Source organism: Saccopteryx bilineata, chromosome 4, assembly GCF_036850765.1.
Source record: "Saccopteryx bilineata isolate mSacBil1 chromosome 4, mSacBil1_pri_phased_curated, whole genome shotgun sequence".
Classification (NCBI taxonomy): Eukaryota; Metazoa; Chordata; class Mammalia; order Chiroptera; family Emballonuridae; genus Saccopteryx; species Saccopteryx bilineata.
The window spans coordinates 22,359,468-22,383,385 of NC_089493.1; the positions used below are offsets into that span (position 1 = coordinate 22,359,468).

Genomic DNA, 23,918 nt, shown 5'->3' on the forward strand with positions numbered 1-23,918 from the left:
GACTCTCCTTCAAATCCCTATTCCTCAAACTTCCACTCTGACCTACAGACATGACAATCAATAAAGACAACCCCAGCCCTGGTGGGTTGGCTCAGTGGCAGTACATAGGCCAGGAATGTGGATATCCTGGGTTTGATTCCCAGTCAGGGCACACAGGAGAAGGACCATCTGCTTCTCTTCCTCTCCTCCCTGCTCTCTCTCTCTTCCCTTCTCACAGCCATGGCTCAATTTGACTGAGTTGGCCCCACTCCTGAGGATGGCTCCATGGCCTTACCTTAGGTGATAAAAATAGCTCACTTGCCAAGCAATGGAGCAATGCCCCAGATGGGCAGAGCCCCCTATAGGGGGCTTGCCTTGTGAATCGCGATCAGGGTGCATGTGGGAGTCTATCTCTCTGCCTCCCCTCCTCTCACTTAATTAAAAAGAAACCGAGACAATGCTATTTTTTTTTTAAGGTAGATTCTTACTTGAGGAAATACTGACTAGCATACCAAATATTTGAGATAGAATATTATAATAAGGTTAAAAAACTTTCAGTCTTACTTTCATGATATATTTGTTCTAAGCATTTAACTTAAGCATTAATTCACAATCATCACATGCTATAAGTACTAGTAGGAACTTTTTTCTGGACCCTACTTCCCCATTTTTACAATGTGGTAGACTTAGATTGGTTGCAAATTCTTGCTAATCCTCCCATTGAGAAGTAAGGCTTCTGTCCCCTTCCCTGAAACTGAGAAATGTCTGTGACTACTTTGAGCAATAGATATGGTGGATGTGACATTGTACCAGTGTTCTGGCTCTGTTCATTAGAAAACTGTCTCTAGGAGCCATGAGCCATTATGAAAGAAGTCCCACCACTCTGCTCGCGAGACTACATGGAGAGTCATGGACCCAGCTGAGTCCAGTGTTTCCAGTTCACCCACAAAAGCACAAGGCATGTGAGTCGTGTCAGACCGTCCAGGAACCAGGACAGAAACTGAGTAATTCTATTCAATTCTATGTGGGGTAGACGAATTGCCTTGCTGAGCCCTGCCCAAATTTCTGACCCTCAAAACTAAGATACAATGATATAGTTGTAGCGTTAAGTCACTAAGTTTAATGGGAAAGTTGATTTCACAGCAATAGCTAACTAGAGCATATGTGACTTGTCTAGATCACTTAGCTAATATGAAGAAAAACTAGGTTTTAAATTCAGGCATGTCTAACTCCATCTTCATCCATCTAGTCACTGCTATAGCTTTTTCACTGAAAAATAAAATTAAATTAAATTGCCCAAAGCACACCGATCGTTCTGGAGGAAAAGGGTTCCACAAGCCGTGCCACTTCTAGTTGTTAGATAGTGAGAAGGTACATAATAAAGCCTATCTTGTTTTCTGGTTTATTCAACAAGTACTGAGCACCTTCTAAGTACCAGACCTTCTCTTGAGAATCACCACCAAGTCACCTGCTTTCTCTACCCCATTATTACTACTATTATTATTATTTATTCAAGAATCACCTAGAGACATCCTTCTTAATATAGGGCAAAGACCCAGTGCCTGGACACCGTAGCTATTAGTAATTCAACAGAGTCCGTGAAATTCACAAAGAACTCTGTAACAAACAAGACTATCAGAAAGATCAAAGCACCAACTACTCCCGGGGGTTATCACACTCACTGGAGGGCCATATGAACTCAAAATCTTCTTTTACACATTCACACCGTTAAGAGCAGCACTGAAATCACTCTGCAGTTTTCTTTCTTAGAAAATCATCACTAACCAAGGCTTATTAGAAACAAATTGCTCAGATGAAGTTTCCTTAGTTTATGCTTTAAGAAGGAACTGGTAGATGTTCGAACAACCAGTCTTTCAGACTTCCATATTCACATCCTTATTCTGTTTCTCCTGGAAGAGCTTCCCTTTAGGACAGTCCTGCTCGGTCAATGTTATCAAAGCAAAGGAGGGCAGAACAGAATATCATTCAGAAAAGTGAAGGATGGGCCTGATAAATACCAAATTCAGTCTTCTCCAATTCTTTTTTCTTAAGTATTTCCCAGAGATTAAACCTTCATGAGTCCATTTTTTTAAAGGTTTTATTTATTCATTTTAGAGAAGGGGGGGAGGAGCAGTAAGCATCAATTCCCATATGTGACTTGACTGGGCAAGCCCAGGGTTTCGAACCGGCAACTTCAGCGTTCCAGGTCGATGCTTTATCCACTGCGCCACCACAGGTCAGGCCCATGAGTCCATTTTATCAAAGAAAATTAGCTGGGTTACACAGAGAGTAATAGAACTTCTGAGACTGATCTTTTTCATCCAAAGTCTTTCGAGTCTGAGAATTGTTCTAAACCATGGATATAATCCAAGAGTTGTTGGGTTCCTAGTCCTGACATAAGCTTGATGCAGTCTGTAGAATGTACTTGAGATCAAAATAGACTTGTAGACAAGGCAAGGTATTGAGTTTTTACAAAGCCCAGGATAGAGTTCTTATGGCTCATTGGCAAAAACAAAAATGTCCAAAACCATTGGCATAAAGTTATTTCCTCCAGTTAGTCTTTATGAAGAACATGGGGCTTTTTTTTATACCTCATCTCAGTCTAATCCAATTCTCTTAATCTGTTGGCTTTCCCCCAAGAGGATGTTTTCACACTCCCTTAAAAACAAAGAATGTCAACAGATTTATAACTCACTTTTATAGCCTCAGCAGAAGCAAAAGGAAAAACATGTAGATGTAATCCAATTATTACTGGACTCAAAGGAAAAGAAATATACACCAGACAGGAGGCTGTTACAGAGTATCCTCTTGCTATCCACATCCTCAAAAATGAGAACAAGTTCTATGATGTTTAGGGTCAGAATCACTGGCAAGACTTCTGCCCTGTGTACCCTACACTTCTCCAAAAGTTTAGACTCTCAGTGTCTAGAAAGACTCACCTAATCTGCTCCCATTTATATATTATCTGCAAGAGGGAAAGCCAAAACCTGATCATTACTGTGGCTTACTCCCCGAATCTGGTGTAACATTAAATCTTCCTAAGGTCAGTGAAAATCTGACCTTGAAAAAGACTATAGGACCAGCCATTTCTATGAAGAAAAAGCCATTTGCTCCTCTGCTTCCCACAGAGTTAGTGGAATGTATTCTGACAAACAAAACAAGTCTTCCAAGAACTGTGTAGACAGAACGATGCTTTCCCCAACAATAAACAGATCTGCTCTTGAGCTATGGAGAGTCATAATAGAAATATATATTGCCTTTTATCTTCTTTTCAGAGAGTAGAGTGAAGTATCAGGAGTTATTGTTTTAATATCAGAGAAAAAGCTATTATTTTTTTTTGGAGCATGTTTGTATGTATGAAATAGCACATGGGGTTATGAGACGGCTACACAGGTTCTTTGTAACCTTTCTGAAACACATAAAATTAGCCTGATAATATTTTCAGTACATGCAGATTTAAATCATGCCTGTGGAGTCAGGGAAGAACTGTCTGGTTATTTTTCTCAAAGAAAAAAAAAAGGAAGACAACAGGTTTACCTCCCCCAACTCAATTCAGAAGAATGAGAACACATAGGGGGTTTATTAACTATTGACTTTAAGTTTATAATGCCCACTGAAGTCAATGGTAGGGTGATGTCAAAGACTCAACCGAGCCCCCTAAATAATGTCTTAAAACTAAGAAACAGAAAGGAAAATATGGTTTCTGTTGAATTTTCTACAAATATTAACTAGGCTAGGGGTAATTTCCCCACAAACATTTGGAATGTCTTATTTCATGCCAGAGCATTGAAGGTTAATAACTCGATTAACCTTGTACCCCTACTAACTAGATTTATGAAATGTCAAGGGAGTCAGAAAAGCATTAAGTTTGAGCTTGAGTATAATTACTTTTAAGTGAAAAAACAAAAACATTACCACAAAATAAGGACTTCCTACACAGCTAAACTCAGACCTTCAAATTTTCTAATGTAATTAGGATCTTGGTCAAATATAAAGGAAACAAATGGACAAAAAATAACATGTAATTAATCAGCACTGAATATCAAATACAAAGACTGCATTTCATAAGGATTAGTTACCTCTAGCTCCAATTGCCCTTGATTTAATGTTACCCATTGGCTTCCAAAATGAATAATTCATGTTCCAGCAAAGCTACTGAGATGATGTGAACAGAATTGTACTAGGATATGGTTTTTTCCTATGATAACACATTTTTCTTTTTTCTTTTTGCTATCAAAAAGAATAGCAAAATAGGTAATAAGAGGAAGGCGTATTTCATACTGAAAGTGTTGTCCACTGCTCGTTTTGAATATTAGCTTTACCATTTCAAGAACACATATGACAGCAGTAATTACCCACGAGGGCACACAAGACTTTGTAGCTTCTTCAGCAGTGACTTCATCTTTCTGTACTCCTAGGTCTTATTACGATGAGTATCTTTAGGTATATTTCCTATAGACATAGTACTTCAGACTCTCTCTCATTACATGCAAACATTGACCCTAACAGCAATGCCTCAAGGACAGAAAAGTAAAATCAATGAATAGTTGTAGAAAGGCTTACCTGAATGCTGGCTGTGGAGCGATTCTTGCGGGTTGTGGTAGTAGCCATGGTGGTGGTGGTTTCCATGACAGTTGTAGACATTTCTGGTGGCATGGCGGTTGTTTGCGTTGTCCCCAAGATGGACGGGACTTCTCCCACCAGCCGGACACTTCCATTGATTTTAATATTGGGGTTGTTTTCAGCTGCCATGTTCAGTACTTTTAAGCCATCATAATAAAGCCCAGAGAGCTGGCCTTGGAAGAGGCGTCCTTTGTCCTTTCCGCCAATGGCTATTTGTGCCTGGGTGTTGAAGATGGTTAACTGCCGGCCTAGTGGGTTGGGTAGAGGAAACATCATTATTCCCATACATTTCCTCTCTTTGCCTTGCCTGATCTGAATGAAGCAGTCTTAAAAATAGGCTTCCTTGAGTAATGGGAGGGGAGGAAATTAGATAATAAACGTTCAATGTAGATATTGGCAAGTAACATTTCTCTATGTTTATCTCTTCCAATGTCTAGCGGAATATCCTAGGTAATCTGAATAATCAAGTCTCTATTTCTTTATTGTGAGGAAAGAGAACCTTGGTTCAATGAAGAATAGTACTGTAGTTTCCTCGGTCAAGTAGTTGTGTACAACAGAAAGAACCTCTAAGTCAGGTGAGGAAAATAAAATCATAAATTCCTATTGCATTGATTTATAGCCTACAAAATAACATAACAATTACCAAAAGAAATTATATATGGCAAACAAAAACTTTATGAGGTGCTTAGAATACTGAATTAAAAAACTAGGTCTAATAATTACATTGAATTAACTGAAATTAAATTATATTACAATGAAGAGATTTAAATTCATTGTATACTTGTAAAACTATACATTTAGTCACCAAACATCTTATTCCCTGAGAAGCTTCATAGTACATACTGTTCTATCTATACTTAATGTTTAATTAATATCTTAAGAAATCAATTCTTATCTCTATTAATATTGGAGTAAGAAGATTATGGTCATACAACTAGATCTCTCTCCAAAATATGGAAAATAAGCAAGCACTGATAATGTTCTTGTAGTTGGGAATAAAAAGTTATTATTCCAAATCAAGGTATTTTAAAAGAAGGAACGAATAGTAATAAAAGGAAGCAATGTATAAAAGTCCTTAAAATAAAATTGAGATGTGTTAATGGGTTGAAGACTGTCAGCAGCTCACCTTACTTGGACTTCCCATTTGGGAATCCATTTATGCTTCTGTGAATAGAAAGCTCTCAGAATGAAATCATGGCAGGATAGAGTTTAGAATAGTGCAATTCCGCTTATCTTCCTCCCAACTACTTCTAGATCTTTCCAGAAAAAAAAATGCTGTTTAAGCCTTCCATGCTATCGTTTTTCCATATTATTTCCTTCTGCTTTTCTATATAGAGAATGGGGCAAACTGACTAATAGAATTAAATATATCTTTTTAAATTTCTCTCCACTTTACTCAGTGATCAAACAGTGCTCCACTCATTCTTAATCTAATCCTCTGAAATAATTTATCTATAAATGACTGAAAACAATGTTCTATTATTCTTGCCTGCTTAATAAAAGGGAGTATATTTTTTAAAGGTTTGATGTAGTTTTGCTCCACAATCTCTAATATGAATAGAGGCAAAATGTGATTTTTGGTCCCTTAACTTCTACTGCCATTACATGGTCTTTATGTCTACATGATGATTAGCTATCTTTGAATTCCTGGTGTGTGATGTTTAATACTGCCTCAATATTAATGGACAAAATGGAAAAGGCGAAGAAAGGAAAATACATCTGTTCAGAGAGAACTCTTTATACAAAAGTCAATTCCATTCATTGGGCAACTCTCAAGGGCATATCAGTCAAGTATGATTTATAAATAATAAGATTTGGGAACCTTTGAGCACTGTAGAATGAGGAATTGGCCAGAGCATTTTTTTTTACAGTGAAAAGGATCTACACTCTATAAGAATATCTGGAGCATGACAATGAAATCTCCTGGCCTTAATGATAACAGAATTGCCCAGATCCTAAGGGTGCCATCAAAATAGATCTAATAGATTTTCATTATCTTCCCACACATGTCTTCAGTGCCCTGTGCATGTGCATCCTTGCTTGTCCTTGGGCCTCTTGTTTCTCACACAACATGCAACACAAAGTTCGAAGTACAATAACACTGGAGAGCATATCTTTTCTGTTTGTTTGTTTATTTATTTATTATGTTGACAACAGCTTTTTCTGAGAGCCCTAAGCTTACTACCCTAAGAACTGCCATGATGGAAGGAGAGAATAAATATGCCCTCACCTTTCACATTGTCATTTGGGGCAGCTTACGTCGATAAATAAGAACAAGCTGCAAAATAGGAGGTATCTGGAACTAAAATTCAGTGCCTTACATCAGATAGTCCCCGTACCAAGCTAGAACTTTCACTCATACAACTGTCGGCCAACCATAATATTTATTCATCCCTTTTTTTTTTTGTATGTAGTCCAGTACTGGTGACCAGTTAATGCCTCTTACTGGTTAGACTAATAGAACATTGTATTATTTAGAATTTTTCTGATAGTACAATACTTCATACCTATGATGGTTCTCATCTATTTCCTTTATGATATTATTCTACCTAGGCTTAAAAATAAGAAGAGGGTCAGAGAAAACTGAGCTGCAAAGCTGAATTATTCTGGCTAGAAATCATGGCTCCCTTTTATTCCAGCTGCCATATTTTACTCCCTAAAGTAACTTTTGTTTGTTCAAGGCTGACCCACATGTGGAGAAAGGAAAGATGCTTCCTGGGCTATAACATGAAGCCACTGCTCCACTTCTGGCTATTGTTGCTTTCTCAGAAACCTCTGACTCATCAGTTCTTGAGAATAAGACACTGGTTGGGTCAGACAGGAAAGAAGATGTCTGTATTCCAATTTGCCACCATGCCACAGCAAATATTTGAATTTATGTTTGCTTCTCTCTTTCATAGGCTACTTCTGGCTAGATATGCCTTTATTCTACTTCAAGACGCTTTCTTAGCTCTCTGTACCTTGGATTAGGTGGCCATCGCTAAAGAATTAGTGGGACAATCTCTGTCTCCTGCCATCTTTTCCTCTGACCACATTCATCGCTCTCAACTAAGCAGGCGTAAGTGAACAAGCAAGAAACCACCATCACTACCCTCTCCTCGTAAAGGATATGAGGACTGATGAGAAAGTGTCATCTTTCTTATTCTGAGAAAATTTCCTCAAAATCAATGTCAGTTTCATTATTGTCGGTGATTATGAACAATTGTGTTCGTGTGTGTGTCTGTGTGATCATATCTATAACCTAATCTGAGAATTGTTCTAGGATTAATAATAAAAAATTGGTTATAATGCCAATAAAGAATTTATAGAAAGCTACTTTTTGTTTTATTTTGGGTGCTTATCTTCTTGGAAGTCATTAATTGTTACCTCACTTGGACATCAAGTTCACAATATTGCTAAAATGAACTCTTTGCATTTCTCCAGTCAGTGTTGCACAAAGACTAATTAATTAAACCTCAGAACACCCTCGGGAATGAAGCAGTATTATTTATCCTCTACTCTGATGGGAAATCTGAGATATAAAGAAGTTAAGTGGATTGTCTGAGGTCAGGAAGTCAATCAATAGTAGACAGAGCCAAAAGACAGACCTGGAAAGGCCGTGCTCCAGATCTCTTTCCCAGAGACAGCGATCACTCTAAAGAGGCATTCCAAGTACTTCCTAATATATCTGTCTAATCATCCTTCTGTCTTTACCCTCTTTTTCACATTGTCTTTACCAGGCTTTTTGGTATATATTTTCTACTTCTTTGGAAGAAAAAGTTAGCTAGACAGAGGAAGGGGTAAAGCAATAGAATAATGAGATGTTACTCACCCAAATTACACACAAAAAAGTAATTTCAGTTACCATAATGTATAAGGATAAAACTGTTCAGTTTGCAAATATTACCTTTCAATATTATGTGCATATATATAAACATATACATATTTCCGTAAGAACATATAATGCCTTTCTCCATCCCACCTGAACCACCCCTGTCCCCTGTCCCCACACTTCAATTTGCTGTGTTTGAAAGTATTCTTTTAGAAGAAAACCAACTGATAACAATGCTGCTGTAAGAAAACTAAAAGCCTACTAATAATTTTGTAATGGTTTATACAAATGAAAATGCCTGGCATGCTATTAAACTTAGACTTCAAAAGGCAATGAAGTAAAATAAAATATTATTAACATAAAATTAAATAAAAAAAAAAACAAAAAAGTTCTCTCAGGCACATGAGACTCAGACATGCATCTAATTTTCATTTCCTTTTTAAAAAGTGAGGCAATCATCGTATTTAAATGTTAAAGGGACTTTATGAGCTGGTGATTACTAGACAAAATTATTTGCTTTTTAGAGTTATTCTTAATTTATTTTTAATTAGACCACATATATTAAAACAGGGCAAACAGTTATGACTCAGTGAGGATTTTTCATGTTTAAAGGTGTGAATGTTTTCACCCTTTAAAACTACAGTAGCCCTTTGTTTAAGGTGTATACTAATATACCCAATTACTTTTTATGTATAACTCACTCAAATCTCTATTTTAAAAACTCACGTAAGGTCTTGAGGCAAGAGAAACTTATACTAGCTTAGGAAAAAAACAGAATAAATAGCTTCCTAAAGAGAGAAACTTTTCTTTATTGAAAGACAATAGTCTTTCACAACCAATAGAAGCCACACAAAAAAATTCTAAATTCACGTATAACCGCTGCTCTCTTTTATTAGACAAATAGCTGTTTTCTTCCGCAGATCAGAAACTGCTACATTGCCTCTCATGAGCCTTTCCTTTTCCAACTCATTGTCCTAACCACTTATACTTTTATTGTTGCATAAACATCAAATACATAAGGGTTTCACACAACCAAAGTAAAAAATAAGCTTGCTCTTGTGTTTAGTTTTAGAGAACAACTAGACACAATTTACCGCTTATAAAATACTTTTGCCTCTGTAGATTTGGTTCTAAAGGCAAAATTCATCTTTCTCTTTCTCTTTTTTTTTTGTTAATAATCAAATGTTAAAAAAAAGATATTGCTCCCCTATAACATTTGCTTTAAGTAGTTTAGGTTACATGAGTCTATGATTTTTGTTTTTGTTAGCCATGCTACAGAGAGTAAAGCCAAAACAGCCTCAAGATGTAAGTTTAGAAAGCACTTTTGAAATTTCTTTAGAAAGCATTGGTAGAAGAGGTTATTTAAAATAAATTAAATTAACAAATGATGTCATGCAGTAGTTAAATTGCCATAATACATTTTTTTTTTTTCTTTTTAGAGGTCCCTGGAATTTTTTGTTTGTGGTTGTCACGTTGATAGCAAACGAGATGTTAGTCCCTTTAACTATGTTTTAATGGCAATGTATTACAATGTATTATAGCATGATTTATCAACATATGGCAGGTGGAAGCTGACACAAATTATAATGAAAATTAAAACAGTCATTTATGCAGCAGGCGATTATCATTTAAGGAACATTTATTTGCAGGCTTTAAAAATGAGGGTTTAGAATTCAAATGAATTTAAAATGAAAGTTTTAACGACGGTTACCTTTTTCCTGTAGCCACTCCTCTACGGGCCGGTTATATTTGAAGGGGATTTTCTGTTTTACCATTTGGAAGCGTTCATTATCAGTGTTGCCTTTAAAGTTTAAAAAACAGCTTAAAGAACAATCTGAAAAGTCAATAAGTCATTAAAAGAAAACATTCCTGTTTTTTTTTTCTTTTTTGGTTTGTTTTATGAAGTTTTTAGTGATAGATGTCAATTTATCTACTATTAGTAGAGGTGGAGTTGAAGTCACTCTGTCCTCTGTAGACTGACAGGTTGGACATCAGGTTAGTCTTAGCTATGCAGTGCTCCAGCATGTGTTGGGAATGTGGCATGGGACAGGAATCAGTAAGAGGTTTGGACATTTATAGAAATGGGTGTACCTTCACTCTTTTCTGTCTCACCCCAGCTACATCTTAATTGGGCCAAGGGGTGAGGACACAAAGATTTCCCTGAACTACGAGAACTTCACCTGCCAGATCAACTTTGTTATGTGGGAGGGACCATCATTGCTTTAGCCACTCTGCTGTATCCTACTGGAAGCCTGGGCCATGTATTCCTTTTCTACTCTCAAGGGTCTGTAGTTGCTCTGCTTTCTGGCAGAGGAAAGCCAAGGAAGACAATTTAAGCCTTGATGGCCAAGGGAGACTCCTTACTCCATAAAGGAGGCCCTAGCATCTCATCAACTGTGTAAAATAGAAGATTACAAATGTCTCCTTTTGTCTCATATTTGTATATATCTCTATATACAAACAGTTAAAATATAGTGATATAGCTTTTATAGACTTTTGAGCACCTATGCTTTATTATTACTAATAGATACAGGTTTTTATATGGTTACCTTTCTCTTTTTCTCTTTCTCTCTTATCCTCCTATAAGAGGTCTTTCCTGAATAAGTACCTATTCATAAAGCCTATTAGGGACACTTCTTCCAAGCATGAAATATCTAATTAGTTTCAAACCTCAACCATAATGTATTTAACTGCTGGTATACCTTCTTCTTCATTTCATAACTGTTACCACCGCCAGGTGGTTTCCATAATTAGAACAGACCCAGGGAGTGGTATTGTGGAAATACACCCTTAGTGAATATACCCTCAAATCATCAAATAAAGAAACTATGCTTTGGGAACTGTTCTATCTCGTCAACCAACCTCACAGTTACCAGGCAGACACTAGTGAATTCTAATTCCTGACTTTTGACTTGGAGCCCTATATTAGAACTTAGCGAATCCCACTCTAACATACCAGCATTAAAAGTAAAATCAAAATCTCCAAACAGGTGGCTTGGAAACCATTTACAAAAAGTGTCTAAAAGCCAGAAAAAAAATATTAGACTTAAAATCCTTAGACCAAGCGTATAGAAGCTCTCACCATGGAGTTTTAATCTTAGGGCCACCTCCACAGAGAAGTTACTACTGGCAGATCCCACATGTGAGGAAACACGTACCTGCCTTCGTCAGGGGCAGGAGAAGTAAAGAGTGGCGATATTCGGACATGTCTGCAAGGTTCCCCATTCATTTCACCTATGAATAACTTATTCTGAGAAGCTGACTCATTATTCTCACTACCCAGGAATAAAACAGCAGGAACAACAACAACAAAAAATCATAAAAGAGACAACTATGGATCTGTTTCCAGCCAACATTATGGGAGCCTGACTGGCTGCCACAGAGCATAAACACATTGACACATCAAAGGGTCAAGTACAGTGAATGGAGAGAACAATCAACCTTGTTGGATTAGAGTGTCTAATTTAAATTTCTGCTCAAGGTATTATTTTCACACACACACCCCCAAATTAAGGGTGCAGGCTAGGAGAAAAGAAGTAGAAAGGCAATTTAATTTCTTGGTATTTCAACAGGCCCGTGTTGAAACAAGTTAGTTGTACCTGTTTCCAGCTACCGATTAGAGACAGATTATTATATGATACTCCCTGGTAAGGTACTCAGAAGTCTATTAATTCACAATAAAGGTGGGTAAATTCTCACGTGTTTTTTATGGAAAGAGAATGCTTTTTTGAAAAGAATATATGTCTATAACTCTTAATCCTAACCTAAAGCAGACAGGTATCCCGAGGGATGTCATCCACCTTTATATGCTCTGTCCCCTCTCAACTTTTAGTTGTGGCGGAATAGTGTAGTGAGAAATTTCAAATGGGTTGTGCCAGATCCACCTTGAGTATATCTCATTACTTCGGGTTTCCTCTATCTGTCATTGTGGGTTAGAACATTAAACATGTTACTTAGCTTCATGCTGGTGACTGTTCAATGGATTGCTGAAGTCAAAAGCAAATATAAAGCTAAATATTCTTAGTAACATGCAGGGAGAATTCTTATGTAACCAAACTTCCAAATTATCAGGGTTCTAGATGTACCAAATTAATGCATTAAAAAACTTCATTAATTTACTTTCTCCAAATACATAGAATTTGGATCTTCCTAATCATCTTTTTCCTACCACCCACTCTCTTTTAAACATAAAAGTCCAAAGCAGATCATTTTGGAATACTGTATAGGCTAGAAAAAAAAGGGAAACTATGTTGAACAATGAAGAAATGATATGTTGGGAGGACAGCATAGCCACAATTCAACATTGCACCCTTCAAAGAGTGAAAGAGAGAGAGAGAGAGTCATTCTTCTCCACCTCAGCTTTAAAGACATTTAGAAAAGAGTTTTAAGTTTCCCACACCAGATTGATAGTATCTGTCACTAGGAGAGCGAGCTTGCATACTGTTAAATGCCCTGAAAGATGGAAGGTCATTTGGAAAACCAAATTGGTTTAAATTGCCACATTAACATTGTTCTTAGTCTCTTTTCATGTTCTTGTTGGTTTTTATTCTAATTTATCTCAAACATTAGAGAGAACTGTTTTAGAAACATGTGCATAAGAATGAGTTCATTTGCCCCGAGCCCCATTTGCTAGACTGATTGAAGAGCAAATAACCTTCTAAATATAAGACTCCATACACAGGGACTACTCTGCAAGCTGAGGAAGCCTCATCAAATTCATATACATTCGTATCAAATCCTTAATAACATTCAGTTGTACATTCCATATAGCAACCAGTATGAAAATTTAAACAAAGAGTGAAATCAATTCTTCAACAGAAAGTGATGCTATCCTCCAGAGAGGATGGCCTTATGAATAGTAATGTCATAATGTCATTAAGAAGAGGCACATGTGCATTACTAATTAGACAAAAACCAATGTAATGAGTTCAGTTCTCAATCACATTGAGAAATCTTGAAGTTGCACAGAGATCTTCAAATAGGTACTTCTTAAATTACTTATAAGGATCTGACATTCACCTCAATGGGATTGAATTTTAGGAAAAAAAATTAGCCACATATTATTCTACTTAAAATATATGTGTCTGTATACCCCTATCCAATTTTTATCAGCTATTGATATTTTTATACCATTGGTGTCTATTGTTATTTGCATTTATATTGTTGATTCTTTTGTCAAGTATTTCAACTCCTGGAGACTCATACCACATGCACTGTTGAATCAGAAAATTATGAAGAGCAGATTATTATGAGATGAGATTAAGGTCCAACTGGTTCATACACAAGGCTCCCATAGTTATATAGAAATACTTCATGGTTCCTACACTGGGTGAACCCATTTGGGATAAAAGGAAAAGAAAACAGAGGAAGATAAGACCAAGAAATCAAATTGATCCTTGAATAGTTCTTAATATGTCAGTTTCTACTTATGGTCCCAAAGAAAATTTGAAATTTGTTGGCAGTCTCAAAGAACTGAAATTTTTCTGATTGAAAAACTGAAAGAGAGAAAACTTATGTATAGCACAGAAAATAATAGCATTTTACACACTATTTGTCCAAATATAGGTCTTATTTATTAGACATTATACTAATTTTCTTAAAACCACAATAAATACAGCATAGGAGCTAATACCTTGGGCTTTAGAGGCAAACTTGGCTTTGAGTTCTAACTTTATCCATTTACTAGCTGTGTGACCCTGCACAAGTCACTTAGCCTCACTTTTCCCCATTTCCCCAATTCCTATAGGACTTGGAATAGGATAAGAAATAGAGCATGTGTAAAACCTGGGATGTGAAAAGTAGTCAATTTATTTAAACTATTATCGTTAATATGCTTCAACTCTTTATTCATGGTATAAAGAAAGCACAGGGGTTGCATGATGTGCTTCCACCCTCTCAGAATTTACCCGGCCCCCATATTCCATTTGGTCTCACAAAAGCTGTCATCTAAAGATCAACTGATCGCAAAAAAAAATAAAACATCCTAAATATCTCCTAAATCTTATAGCTGTTGCTTTTTATATTTCTGTGCCTTCTGAAATATACTCAGCGAATCCCATTTCCAAAAGTGGGTTTCTAAACCCACTGAAAGTAAAAGAGCAATTCAGGCATTGACAAATATGATTTTTAGGTCTAGCCCGGGTAATGATGACATACTGCTGCTAAGATGAGGAAGAGTGGCTTAAAGGTTCTGGCAATTTGCAACCAGGCTGACAAGAAAATGCTTTCTTGCAGGTAGACTATTAATACCGTCTGAAATACTGTCAAGCACGTGGCCATGCTAAAAGGAATATAGTAATGACATTCATCTGTACAAAATTAATGCCAGAGGTATTTCTGCATTTTGCTTTGAGTCCAGAAATAAAAGATGGAAAGTTTTCTTTATTGTTTTGTTGACACTAAAAAAAAAAAATGAGAGTGTTGGTCTAATGAACAGTCAAAGAATAAATATTATATACTGGAGCCAGAGGCAAAAGAAAATCGATGTGGGTAGGCTTAAGTAGTAGGAATTTTCAGAGGTTCTTACAATGTCTCTCTCCCCAAAGAACACTCTGTGAGTTTCAAAGCAAATATAAGACACTAAAGAAAAGGGACTGGGGAAACTCTCTGAGCTCAGCTCTGGTCTTGTTCCTGGCGCTGACCCAGACAAACTCTCTTAAGAGTCGGAAAAAGTGGTATTATGTTACCCAAAGGGCATCTAGAATGTTTGGCCACTTTTAAGTGATGGATGGAACTCAACAATGAACTAATATTTTATATTTATAAAGTGCCTTTAGACCAAGGAGCTCAAAATGCAATTATGAACATCATTTCATTAATCCTCACAACATACCTTAGAGGCTGAAAAAAAAAAAAAACAACCAACGCTATTTATATGTTGTGAGCCTTGATCCTTTTGTATGCCAAGGTAAAGGAATTAATCTCTTGGAGCAGAAAACTGATCGTCTAGGGGAAGAAAATTAATAGACCCAGAGTACATTATTAAGTAAGAGAGCTTCTCCAGACTCACTTAAGGGGTTCCATGAGCCAGGGAGAACCATCTTTCCAAAGTGATAAGGTGTTTGCCCTTGGAAAGCAATGTGAATCAGCCAGCCACCTGCAGACTTGGCTGATGAAGCTCACTGCCTCTTGTCTTTCTAGATATGTTCAGAAATAGAAACTATACATAGACAGACATATCATCATTTACTTCCTATATCAAAGTCACAATATCAATCGACCGAGTGAAGACGGCTCGGATGTGAGTGAAAACAGCACTGGCTGTGACATCCAACAGACTCTGGATGCATCTTATCTTAGAATTTACCATTTCCGTGAACTTAGACAATTACTTAATCCAGATTCCTCTGTTTCTTCATCTGTTCAAAAAAAAAAAAAAAGATAAAGATAATAATGCTTATATTGCCAGATTTTATACAAATTAAGCATTATAATCCAGGCAAGAATTTAGCTCTAGGAGTAACAGGAGGCCAGGAATGGGGAGCCTTCAGTTAATTTTAATTCTCAGGCTCTTTCCTTACACATGTCTAAGGCTCAAAAATGGAAGCTCTTTCTCCCAATAAACAGTAAAGAGAAGTGTGTGTGTGTGTGTGTGTGTGTGTGTGTGTGTGTGTGTGTATGTGTGTACAGAAAGGATGAGGAGAATCCCAGCCTGGAGAACCTTCCAGAACCTGTCCAGTGTTGATGTCTCTGTTGAACTCTGGCCTCTGTCTATGTTCTTTCACTGATATGCCTATATGCAGTCAGTCCTCATCTCTGAGTCCTGGAAGGCTAAGAAATCAGACTGGGAACCATGCTAGAGATGTAACCATGGTGCTCTATGTCCAGCTAATCAAGTAAATATGTCTTTATTCCTGGACCTGTGTCAAGACTAGCTGAAGTGAGATTGTGTGCCAATGTATTAACATTAAAGTTCTCTTTCATATGCTAAATTGAAATCAAAGTGCCGTGTCTGTTGAAGTGTTTATTATACTAAAGACCAGGAGCCCTGATGCAGCAGTTAGAACATAGATCACCAATCCCCAATCTTTCCCTGTATTTTGAAGCTTTCCTCAACTCTCTTTCTAAAGCTCTTTGCTCTTGAAATTTCTCTGCACTTATCCGCTTCCATCAAGGATACTTTCACTCCCAGAAAGATTTTAAAAATAACCCAAAACCGAGGTCCAGCTGACTGCAATATTTTTATTTGCTTTTAGAGTTCAAGAGAATATTTCTAACTAATATCTAATGTAACTTTCTTCAGTATGATAATAGGTTTATCTAGCATCGATTAAGAGCCACTTTAAAAAATGGCATGCAATAAATTAACAAAACATAACGTGACCGTAGAATGAGCTTTCCTTTCTCTAATGTAGTCGCTATATTTGTTCTATAATTATTTCAAAATACGCCCTGAAATTAGTCCCGTTAACTTTGACTGTCCAGATTTTGTCTAGTTCCTTTCTCGTAACCACGTTACTTATCTTTGTCTTTGAACCTTAGCTTCTTCATATACAAAATGAGGATTGTAATAACAACTGCAACATCAGGTTGTGATGTTTCACTGAGAAGTAGTGCACGGAAAGCAGTTTGCACAGTGTTTGGCACAAATTAAGTCTCACTATCTGATTTACTACCATTGTTGTAACAATATCTGATTCAGAAGGGTTAAATTTAAAAAGAAGGCGAACTTAACAAGCATGGCTTCACTACACAATTTTTAGCGTCAAATCTCTTCAAATTTCCCTTTCAACGCAGAGCCTTGATGTTCCGCCTTCAGCAGTTCGGCATACGATGCCTTCAAGATCCCCCCAAGTGCCCTTCTTCTTCTCGTCACTGTTTTCTTGTTGCCAAAGCCACAGTGTTCCTTGAGGGCTCCCTCTTCCCCACGACCTGGCATCCTCTGTACGATCTCCTTTTTCTCTTTAGACGGGTTGGTCTCTCTCATCCTCTCTCTAGCTACTTTGCTGTCCCCACTCTTCATTCTCTTTTTCTGTACTTCTTCTCCTGCAGAAGATACCAAACTCAACATTTCTAAAGCCAGAATACTAAAATGTTTGTTCAAAAAATGTTGTTCATTTAAAACATACACGTGTGGTGTCCCTATACAGCTCAGAGGCTAGGTAAGAGGTTTGGGAGGACAATTTCAATGGGAAAAAAACCTAAAAACATTTTCATCTTGATGCACAAGAAAGTCACAACAATATCATCTCTGATGCCTTAATAAATGTATGCTCCAGGACTCTTGTTTTAATGTTATGAAATCTCTGGTGTTCATAAATTATAGGTCTTTCACACAAGCCCTGTACCTCATGTCTACCCTTGACCTGGTTAATATACTGGTTTGCAACTATTGTACAAATAACCATATCACAGCACAGTCACACAGTCACATATTAAGCTTTCCAACTAAAAGTCAAGACAGTTTTCGATTAAATTGCTTCCCAGAAAGTTTGGGCCATCTTGTATTCATGCAATACATTTTATGAACTTCAAAGCAGTCCTTTAATTACATTTTATTAAGTTTATTCTTTTTTGTTTTATAACAGCATTCCGACCTGATAAGAAAATGTTTAACTCTAGCTCTTTTGTTTCTTGTGGAAAATACAGTTCTCAGCTTTGTATTATCTGAAAATTTGATAAGCATATCTTTTGTGCATTCATTCCAAACCCTGAAAAATTGTAAAGAATAGGAGGATTATGTGGTGGTTTTAAGAATTTAACAAGCTTGATCAGGTGGTGGCACAGTGGGTAGAGCGTCGGACTGGGATGCGGATGACCCAGGTTCGAGACCCTGAGGTCGCTAGCTTGAACACAGGCTCAACTGGTTTGAGCAAGGCTCACCAGCTTGGTCCCGAGGTTGCTGGCTGGAGCAAGGTGTTAATCGGTCTGCTGAAGGCCCACATGAGAAAGTAATCAATGAACAACTAAGGTGCTGCAATGAAAAACTGATCATTGATGCTTCTCATCTCTCTCTATTACTGTCTGTCTGTCCCTGTCTATCCCTCTCTCTCTCGTACTGTCTCTGTAAAAAAAAAAAAAAAAGAAGTTAACAAATTCTTTGAAAACTGCTTTCTGTAAGCATGGTTCTCAATACTAAATGTGGGCTGGGCTTAGTGACTCAATTCTAAGTAACAGGATGTGGTAGAAGTGACAGTGTGTGACGGTAGAGACTAGATCATAAAAAGCCCTGTGACTTCCTCTGTTTCTTTTCTCTCTCCCCTTTTCTCTCTCTTTCTCACATCAACTCACTCTGGCAAGCTAGTGTTATAGCATAAGGATACTTAAAAAGCCTTATAGAAAGACCCACAAGTGAAGGAACTAAGGCCACCAGATTCCTCCAGGCCTAGATGAGCTGTGTGACAACAGAAGCTCAAGCTGATATCATGACTTCAACTCATCAGACACCTTGATACAGAACCACTCAAGTAAGCTGTTAGACTTACAGAAACTGTGATAATAAATGTTTGTTGTTTTAAAGCCACAAGGTTTGGGGTAACTTGTTACACATCAAAAGATACAGAGTAACTCCAAGTTTTACCCAAGCATTTCATTTCATCCAGAAGTAGACCTGCTTAAGATGCTTGTCATAGCTCTCCTTACTTTATATACTCTTTCAGGAAAATAAAGAGATGCTATATTTATAACATTCTTATTTGCACTAATGTTATCTAGGGAATTCAGACTAGTTTAATAAGAGTTATGTCAATGAACCCATGCTAGTCCCTGGCCATCATCAGAATCTTTGTTAAATTTGATATTTAAAAATTATTTTTTAATTTCAGTTTATATTCAACATGATTTTGTATTAGTTTCAGGTAGTTAGATGTATACTATCTGTCAAATGAAAAACTTGAGAGAATTTTTATAAATCAGTCTGAAGTTTAAGATATCAATCCTTTACACAATATAAAATTTAGGATACTTTTCCAAACAAATTTTCCATTCTAATTGACTCCCAACATTATTTTTGAGTGAATATTAACAGGGGCTTAGAGTTCAGATTCATTAAGCATCCTAAGCAGTTTTTCTTATCTAATACCCAGAAATTTGAGCTCCTTTGCAGAAAGTTGATTGCCATTTCCTCACCTGTTAGGAGGACTGAAATTTTCTGTTTACTGTACTTTGTTGGCTCAAGACTTTAAAGTCTAAAGTAAAATCTCCTGTCTAGAGAACCTACTGATTACAGATGAAGATGTGGGTTGAGGGAGAGGTGAGAAGAGTGGGAATCGGGATAACACTGAAGCCCCTCTTTGGCAAAGTGTGTGTGTGTGTGTGTGTGTGTGTGTGTGTTTTATAATTAAAAAGCAGTTTATGGGCACAGAGTTCATTGGAACTTAACATTTCACAGTGAGAGGCGTTTACAATTTTATGTTGAGGAGACTTCAAAGATGATGCAAGAAACTTCCCTTATTTTAACACTTCTTAAACTTCCACTTAGGACATTATTAGAAATAAGACTCAGCATAGGTAAGTATTAGCAAGTGTAGATCTTGAGGGTCACCCCCCTAACCCCAAAAATGTATTAGTTAAAGAATTGTCTACTATACCCCTACTTGTTTGGTTATGTGGCATTTCCAAGGCTTTTCATAAAATAAACCAGTTGGCAGCCATGAATCATTTAGTGCAAGATTCAAAGGTCAGGCTCACACTGCTGCAATATGGTACAAGAACCAAAATTTTCCCAGTGAAGAAGTAACTTAAGTAACTTCAGGGAATACAGCCCTTTTAGTATATCTTGAATTCATACAATGCCTTGTTAACTCTACTTAGCAAATTAATTCAAACTGATTTGTTTGTGAGAACGGCATGGCCTCAAATCAGGCTGCGAATAAAGAAAAATGATAAGCAGCAATGTACTGAGTTTAGAGGAACACGTCTACGGGAATGTATAGACCAGCATGGGGCTGTTTTTATAACCTGTCTTGTTTTTTTTTTTAAAAAAATAAATAAATAAAAGAAATAAGAGGAAGAACATAACCTGTAAAAATAAACACTTGATAACACATTTTATAAGCAACACTGATATAAACAAACAAAAGCAGATAAAGTATTTAAAAGCATCAGAAGGGAATAAAATATATTTAAAATTTTAAATAGGCATTTAATTTTTTGAAAAGTTATTTAAGGCAAAATAGTAAGACATGCTTAGAAAAGATAGAAATGAAAAGGTACCCGTGTGATACGGCAGGAAGAGCCAAGATTAATTCTAAAATGTCATATACTTAAAAAGAAAAAAAGAAAAGAAAAGGACAATTCCTCAGTGAAACTCACTAGCTTACAACCTCAGGTTGAGGCCTAGATTTAAAATGGAGAGGTAGAAAATTTAAGAGGGAACGTGAATTACAGCAGCCAGAGCCTTTCCCAAGTTCTCGGCCAATGTGCTAATTTGACGAATAGCTATACCCCCATTCTAAGTCCTGCGCTCCTTTGCAATAGGACTTTGTCCCTCCTCTGATCACAGCTTGTCTATTTCTCTACCTCTTGATTCTGGGTTGGCTCTGAGACTGACCCTGTTGGGCAAGGGAGTATCAGCAAATGAGATGTGAGAAGACTGAACAGCCTAGGCGTGTGGATGTTTGCCCTCTCGCGATGCTGAAGCCTGAAACAGGCCCAGGAAGAAGCTCAGGCTGGCTCCTGGAAGGCGACAGACACAGAAGAGAAACCCCAGCCATCCAAGCTCAACCAGCTCAAACCAATCAACCTCCCCAGGTGTGGGAGGTCGTCAGAATTACCCAGATCCATCTAAGCCAGGCTGCAACAGGAGAAAACACCCACATGATGTGTGGACAGGTGAGCCAGTAAATAGGGTTTTGGAGTGGTTTGTTCTACACCAGATATTAAATGACAACCATGATGAATGGGGAAGGTAAGACTGGGTAAACAAAGCACTCTCTTGCGTGCTGGTTTGGTCAAGGCCCGCAAAGGAGGAAAGTGCTCAGCTGCCATCTGTGGAGTAAAGGAGCTTGTGGTGGGTGAAGGCCTTAAGTCCTGGAACGGCGACAGGGAGATGAGGGTCCCTGGGACCTAACTTAACCCTCTTCTTCATTCTAAAGAGAGAATATCAAACCCTCGGGAAGGAATGCAGTAGTAACAGTGCTCTGAAGACAGGAAGGCAAGGTCAAGGCTGAGGGAGTTGGGGCAGGGCAGGAAAACTACAGAAGGATTCATACTTCTCTGTTTTAGACTGAGATTATATTCTGGGTATATTCATACCCAGTTTTAGACTTAGATTAGGAAAAGGGAGGGAGAGTGGCAGGGATGGTCTCTACAGGTAGTAAGGAACAGAGCTAATAAGGGGCTGAGATGCTGGTTATCTGACCCTTCCTTCCATCACTATTCAAATGAGAGATGGACAGAAGGTTGGTAAGAAGAGCTGACTGGACTTGTTGGTAAGATATTGTGGAACCCTCACTCCACCAGCGGATTTTTTTTCTTTTCTTCCTTCTTTTTTTTTATTTTAACATTCAATATTATTTTGTATCAGTTTAGGTGTACAGCATAGTGATTAAACAATCATATACTTTATAAAGTGTCCCCCTGATATTTCCATTATCCACTGGGTACTATATACATAGTTACTACTGACTGTATTCCCTCTGCTGTATTTTACATCCCCGTGGCTGTTCTGTAACTGCCAATCTGTACTTCTGAGTCCCTCCACCTTTTCACCCAGCCCCCAGCCCCAGCCAAAGAGAAGAAATCAAACAGATCTATTCTCTTGGTGGAAGAAAGACAAACTTTATCATCTGCAATATTTCACATTTTACTAGTCAGATTAGTTATCCCTGTGTCGAAATTTTCAAACCAACCAGGGAAGTAGACCAGATGACCTTATATTTTCACCATTCTAATTGCCAGGTTACTTTGAATTTCACCCTTACAGAAACCCACTTTCATCTTTTCAATAATGATCCAAGAGATTTTTTTTTTTTTTTTTTTTCTGTATTTTTCTGAAGCTGGAAACGGGGAGAGACAGTCAGACAGACTCCCGCATGCGCCCGACCGGGATCCACCCGGCACGCCCACCAGGGGCAACGCTCTGCCCACCAGGGGGCAATGCTCTGCCCCTCCGGGGCGTCACTCTGCCGCGACCAGAGCCACTCTAGCGCCCGGGGCAGAGGCCAAGGAGCCATCCCCAGCGCCCGGGCCATCTTTGCTCCAATGGAGCCTTGGCTGCGGGAGGGGAAGAGAGAAACAGAGAGGAAGGGGGGGGTAGAGAAGCAAATGGGCGCTTCTCCTATGTGTCCTGGCCGGGAATCGAACCCGGGTCCCCCGCACGACAGGCCGACACTCTACCGCTGAGCCAACTGGCCAGGGCCTGATCCAAGAGATTTTTAAAAAGATTTTTAAGTGACTCAATTTGCCTACTCAAGATCATGCTATCTCTATTGATGCACCATTGCTATCTTGTCAAAAAAAAAGAAAAAGGGGGGGAGGGGAGGAGGGAGAGAGGGAGGGGGAGGGGGAGGGGCACAAAGAAAACTAGATAGAAGGTGACGGAGGACAATCTGACTTTGGGTGATGGATATGCAACATAATTGAATGACAAGATAACCTGGACATGTTTTCTTTGAATATATGTACCCTGATTTATTGATGTCACCCCATTAAAATTAATAAAAATTTATTTATAAAAAGAAAAGAAAAGAAAAAAAAGAAACAAAAAAAACTTAGAACCTTAGTAAGCATACAGTATAATTAGGACAAGGAATGTGTCTAGTCAGAGGAAAGCATTTTTTTGCTTTTAGGTTTTCATTTGTGATTATCAGGGATAGTAGCTTAAATAATCACATCAGAATCCTTACAAATGTTAAGACTTCTAAACAGGAATTAAAATTTCCCATCAAACCAAAAGGCAAGGGCTCTGTCCAAAGTTTTATTTCTTAATATATAATTTTATTAACCAATGTAACCCCAATAAATTTATTTTAAAAATAACTGAAAAAGGAGAGCCTAGACATAGTGAGTCGTTAAAAAAAAAGTGTAGATTTCCTGCTCACTTATCCTCTTTTGATGACTGTTCTAATTGAATAATGGTCTGATTCTTATTATTTAGTTTTTAGTACAGGGACTTACAAGAGATGGATGCTTAGAATACTTTTAAAGAAGCATTTGAATGGTTTCTGGTAACAAAGTAATATAGATACCAGGGTTGCTTCTGTCCCTAAAACCCTAGAGGTTGGCTGTGTTGACCGTGATTTCATCTGATATTACAGTTCCAGGAGGCAGTGAGGTTTGAAGGTATACCAATTATTGCTCCGACTCTTGAGCCCTCTAGTCAACAGCGTGCTTGTTCACGTAGCTGCAGTGGAGACAGTGGCATAAATCAAGAAATCAAAGCCAGAAGAGCGAAAAACAAAGAGCACTTGTATTGATTGTCCCATTTAACCAGAAAAAATGAAAGCCACTGTAACCTGACAGAATGATGCAGCTATACAATTATGCAGCCGCCCGAATGAGCGGGATTCACGGGCTAAAAAGGTCATCACTGTTTTTGCCACAGTGTTTGTCAAAGGCCTGTATA

General features: G+C 37.7%; 1 protein-coding gene and 1 non-coding gene across 17 annotated transcripts in view; both read right to left on the bottom strand.

Moving 5' to 3' along the window:
* NRXN3 (neurexin 3) overlaps positions 1 to 23,918 on the bottom strand; it is a 1,648,091-nt gene that overhangs the window by 155,164 nt on the left and 1,469,009 nt on the right. For 10 of the 16 annotated variants that reach the window (XR_010731058.1, XR_010731057.1, XR_010731056.1 and 7 more), the window contains 2 exons: positions 10,125 to 10,214; positions 4,543 to 4,850 (listed from right to left, as the gene is read on the bottom strand). Coding sequence is in view for 13 of the 16 variants with exons in the window: in XM_066272921.1 (XP_066129018.1) it covers positions 4,543 to 4,850; positions 10,125 to 10,214 (398 nt within the window). In the remaining 3 variants the exon portion in view is untranslated. The remainder of the gene's footprint in view (positions 1 to 4,542; positions 4,851 to 10,124; positions 10,215 to 23,918) is intronic. The other 6 variants (XM_066272928.1, XM_066272922.1, XM_066272920.1 and 3 more) reach the window with 1 other exon arrangement.
* Positions 22,637 to 22,712, bottom strand: TRNAD-GUC (transfer RNA aspartic acid (anticodon GUC)). Its single transcript has one exon. It is a non-coding gene; the product is annotated as a tRNA-Asp (tRNA).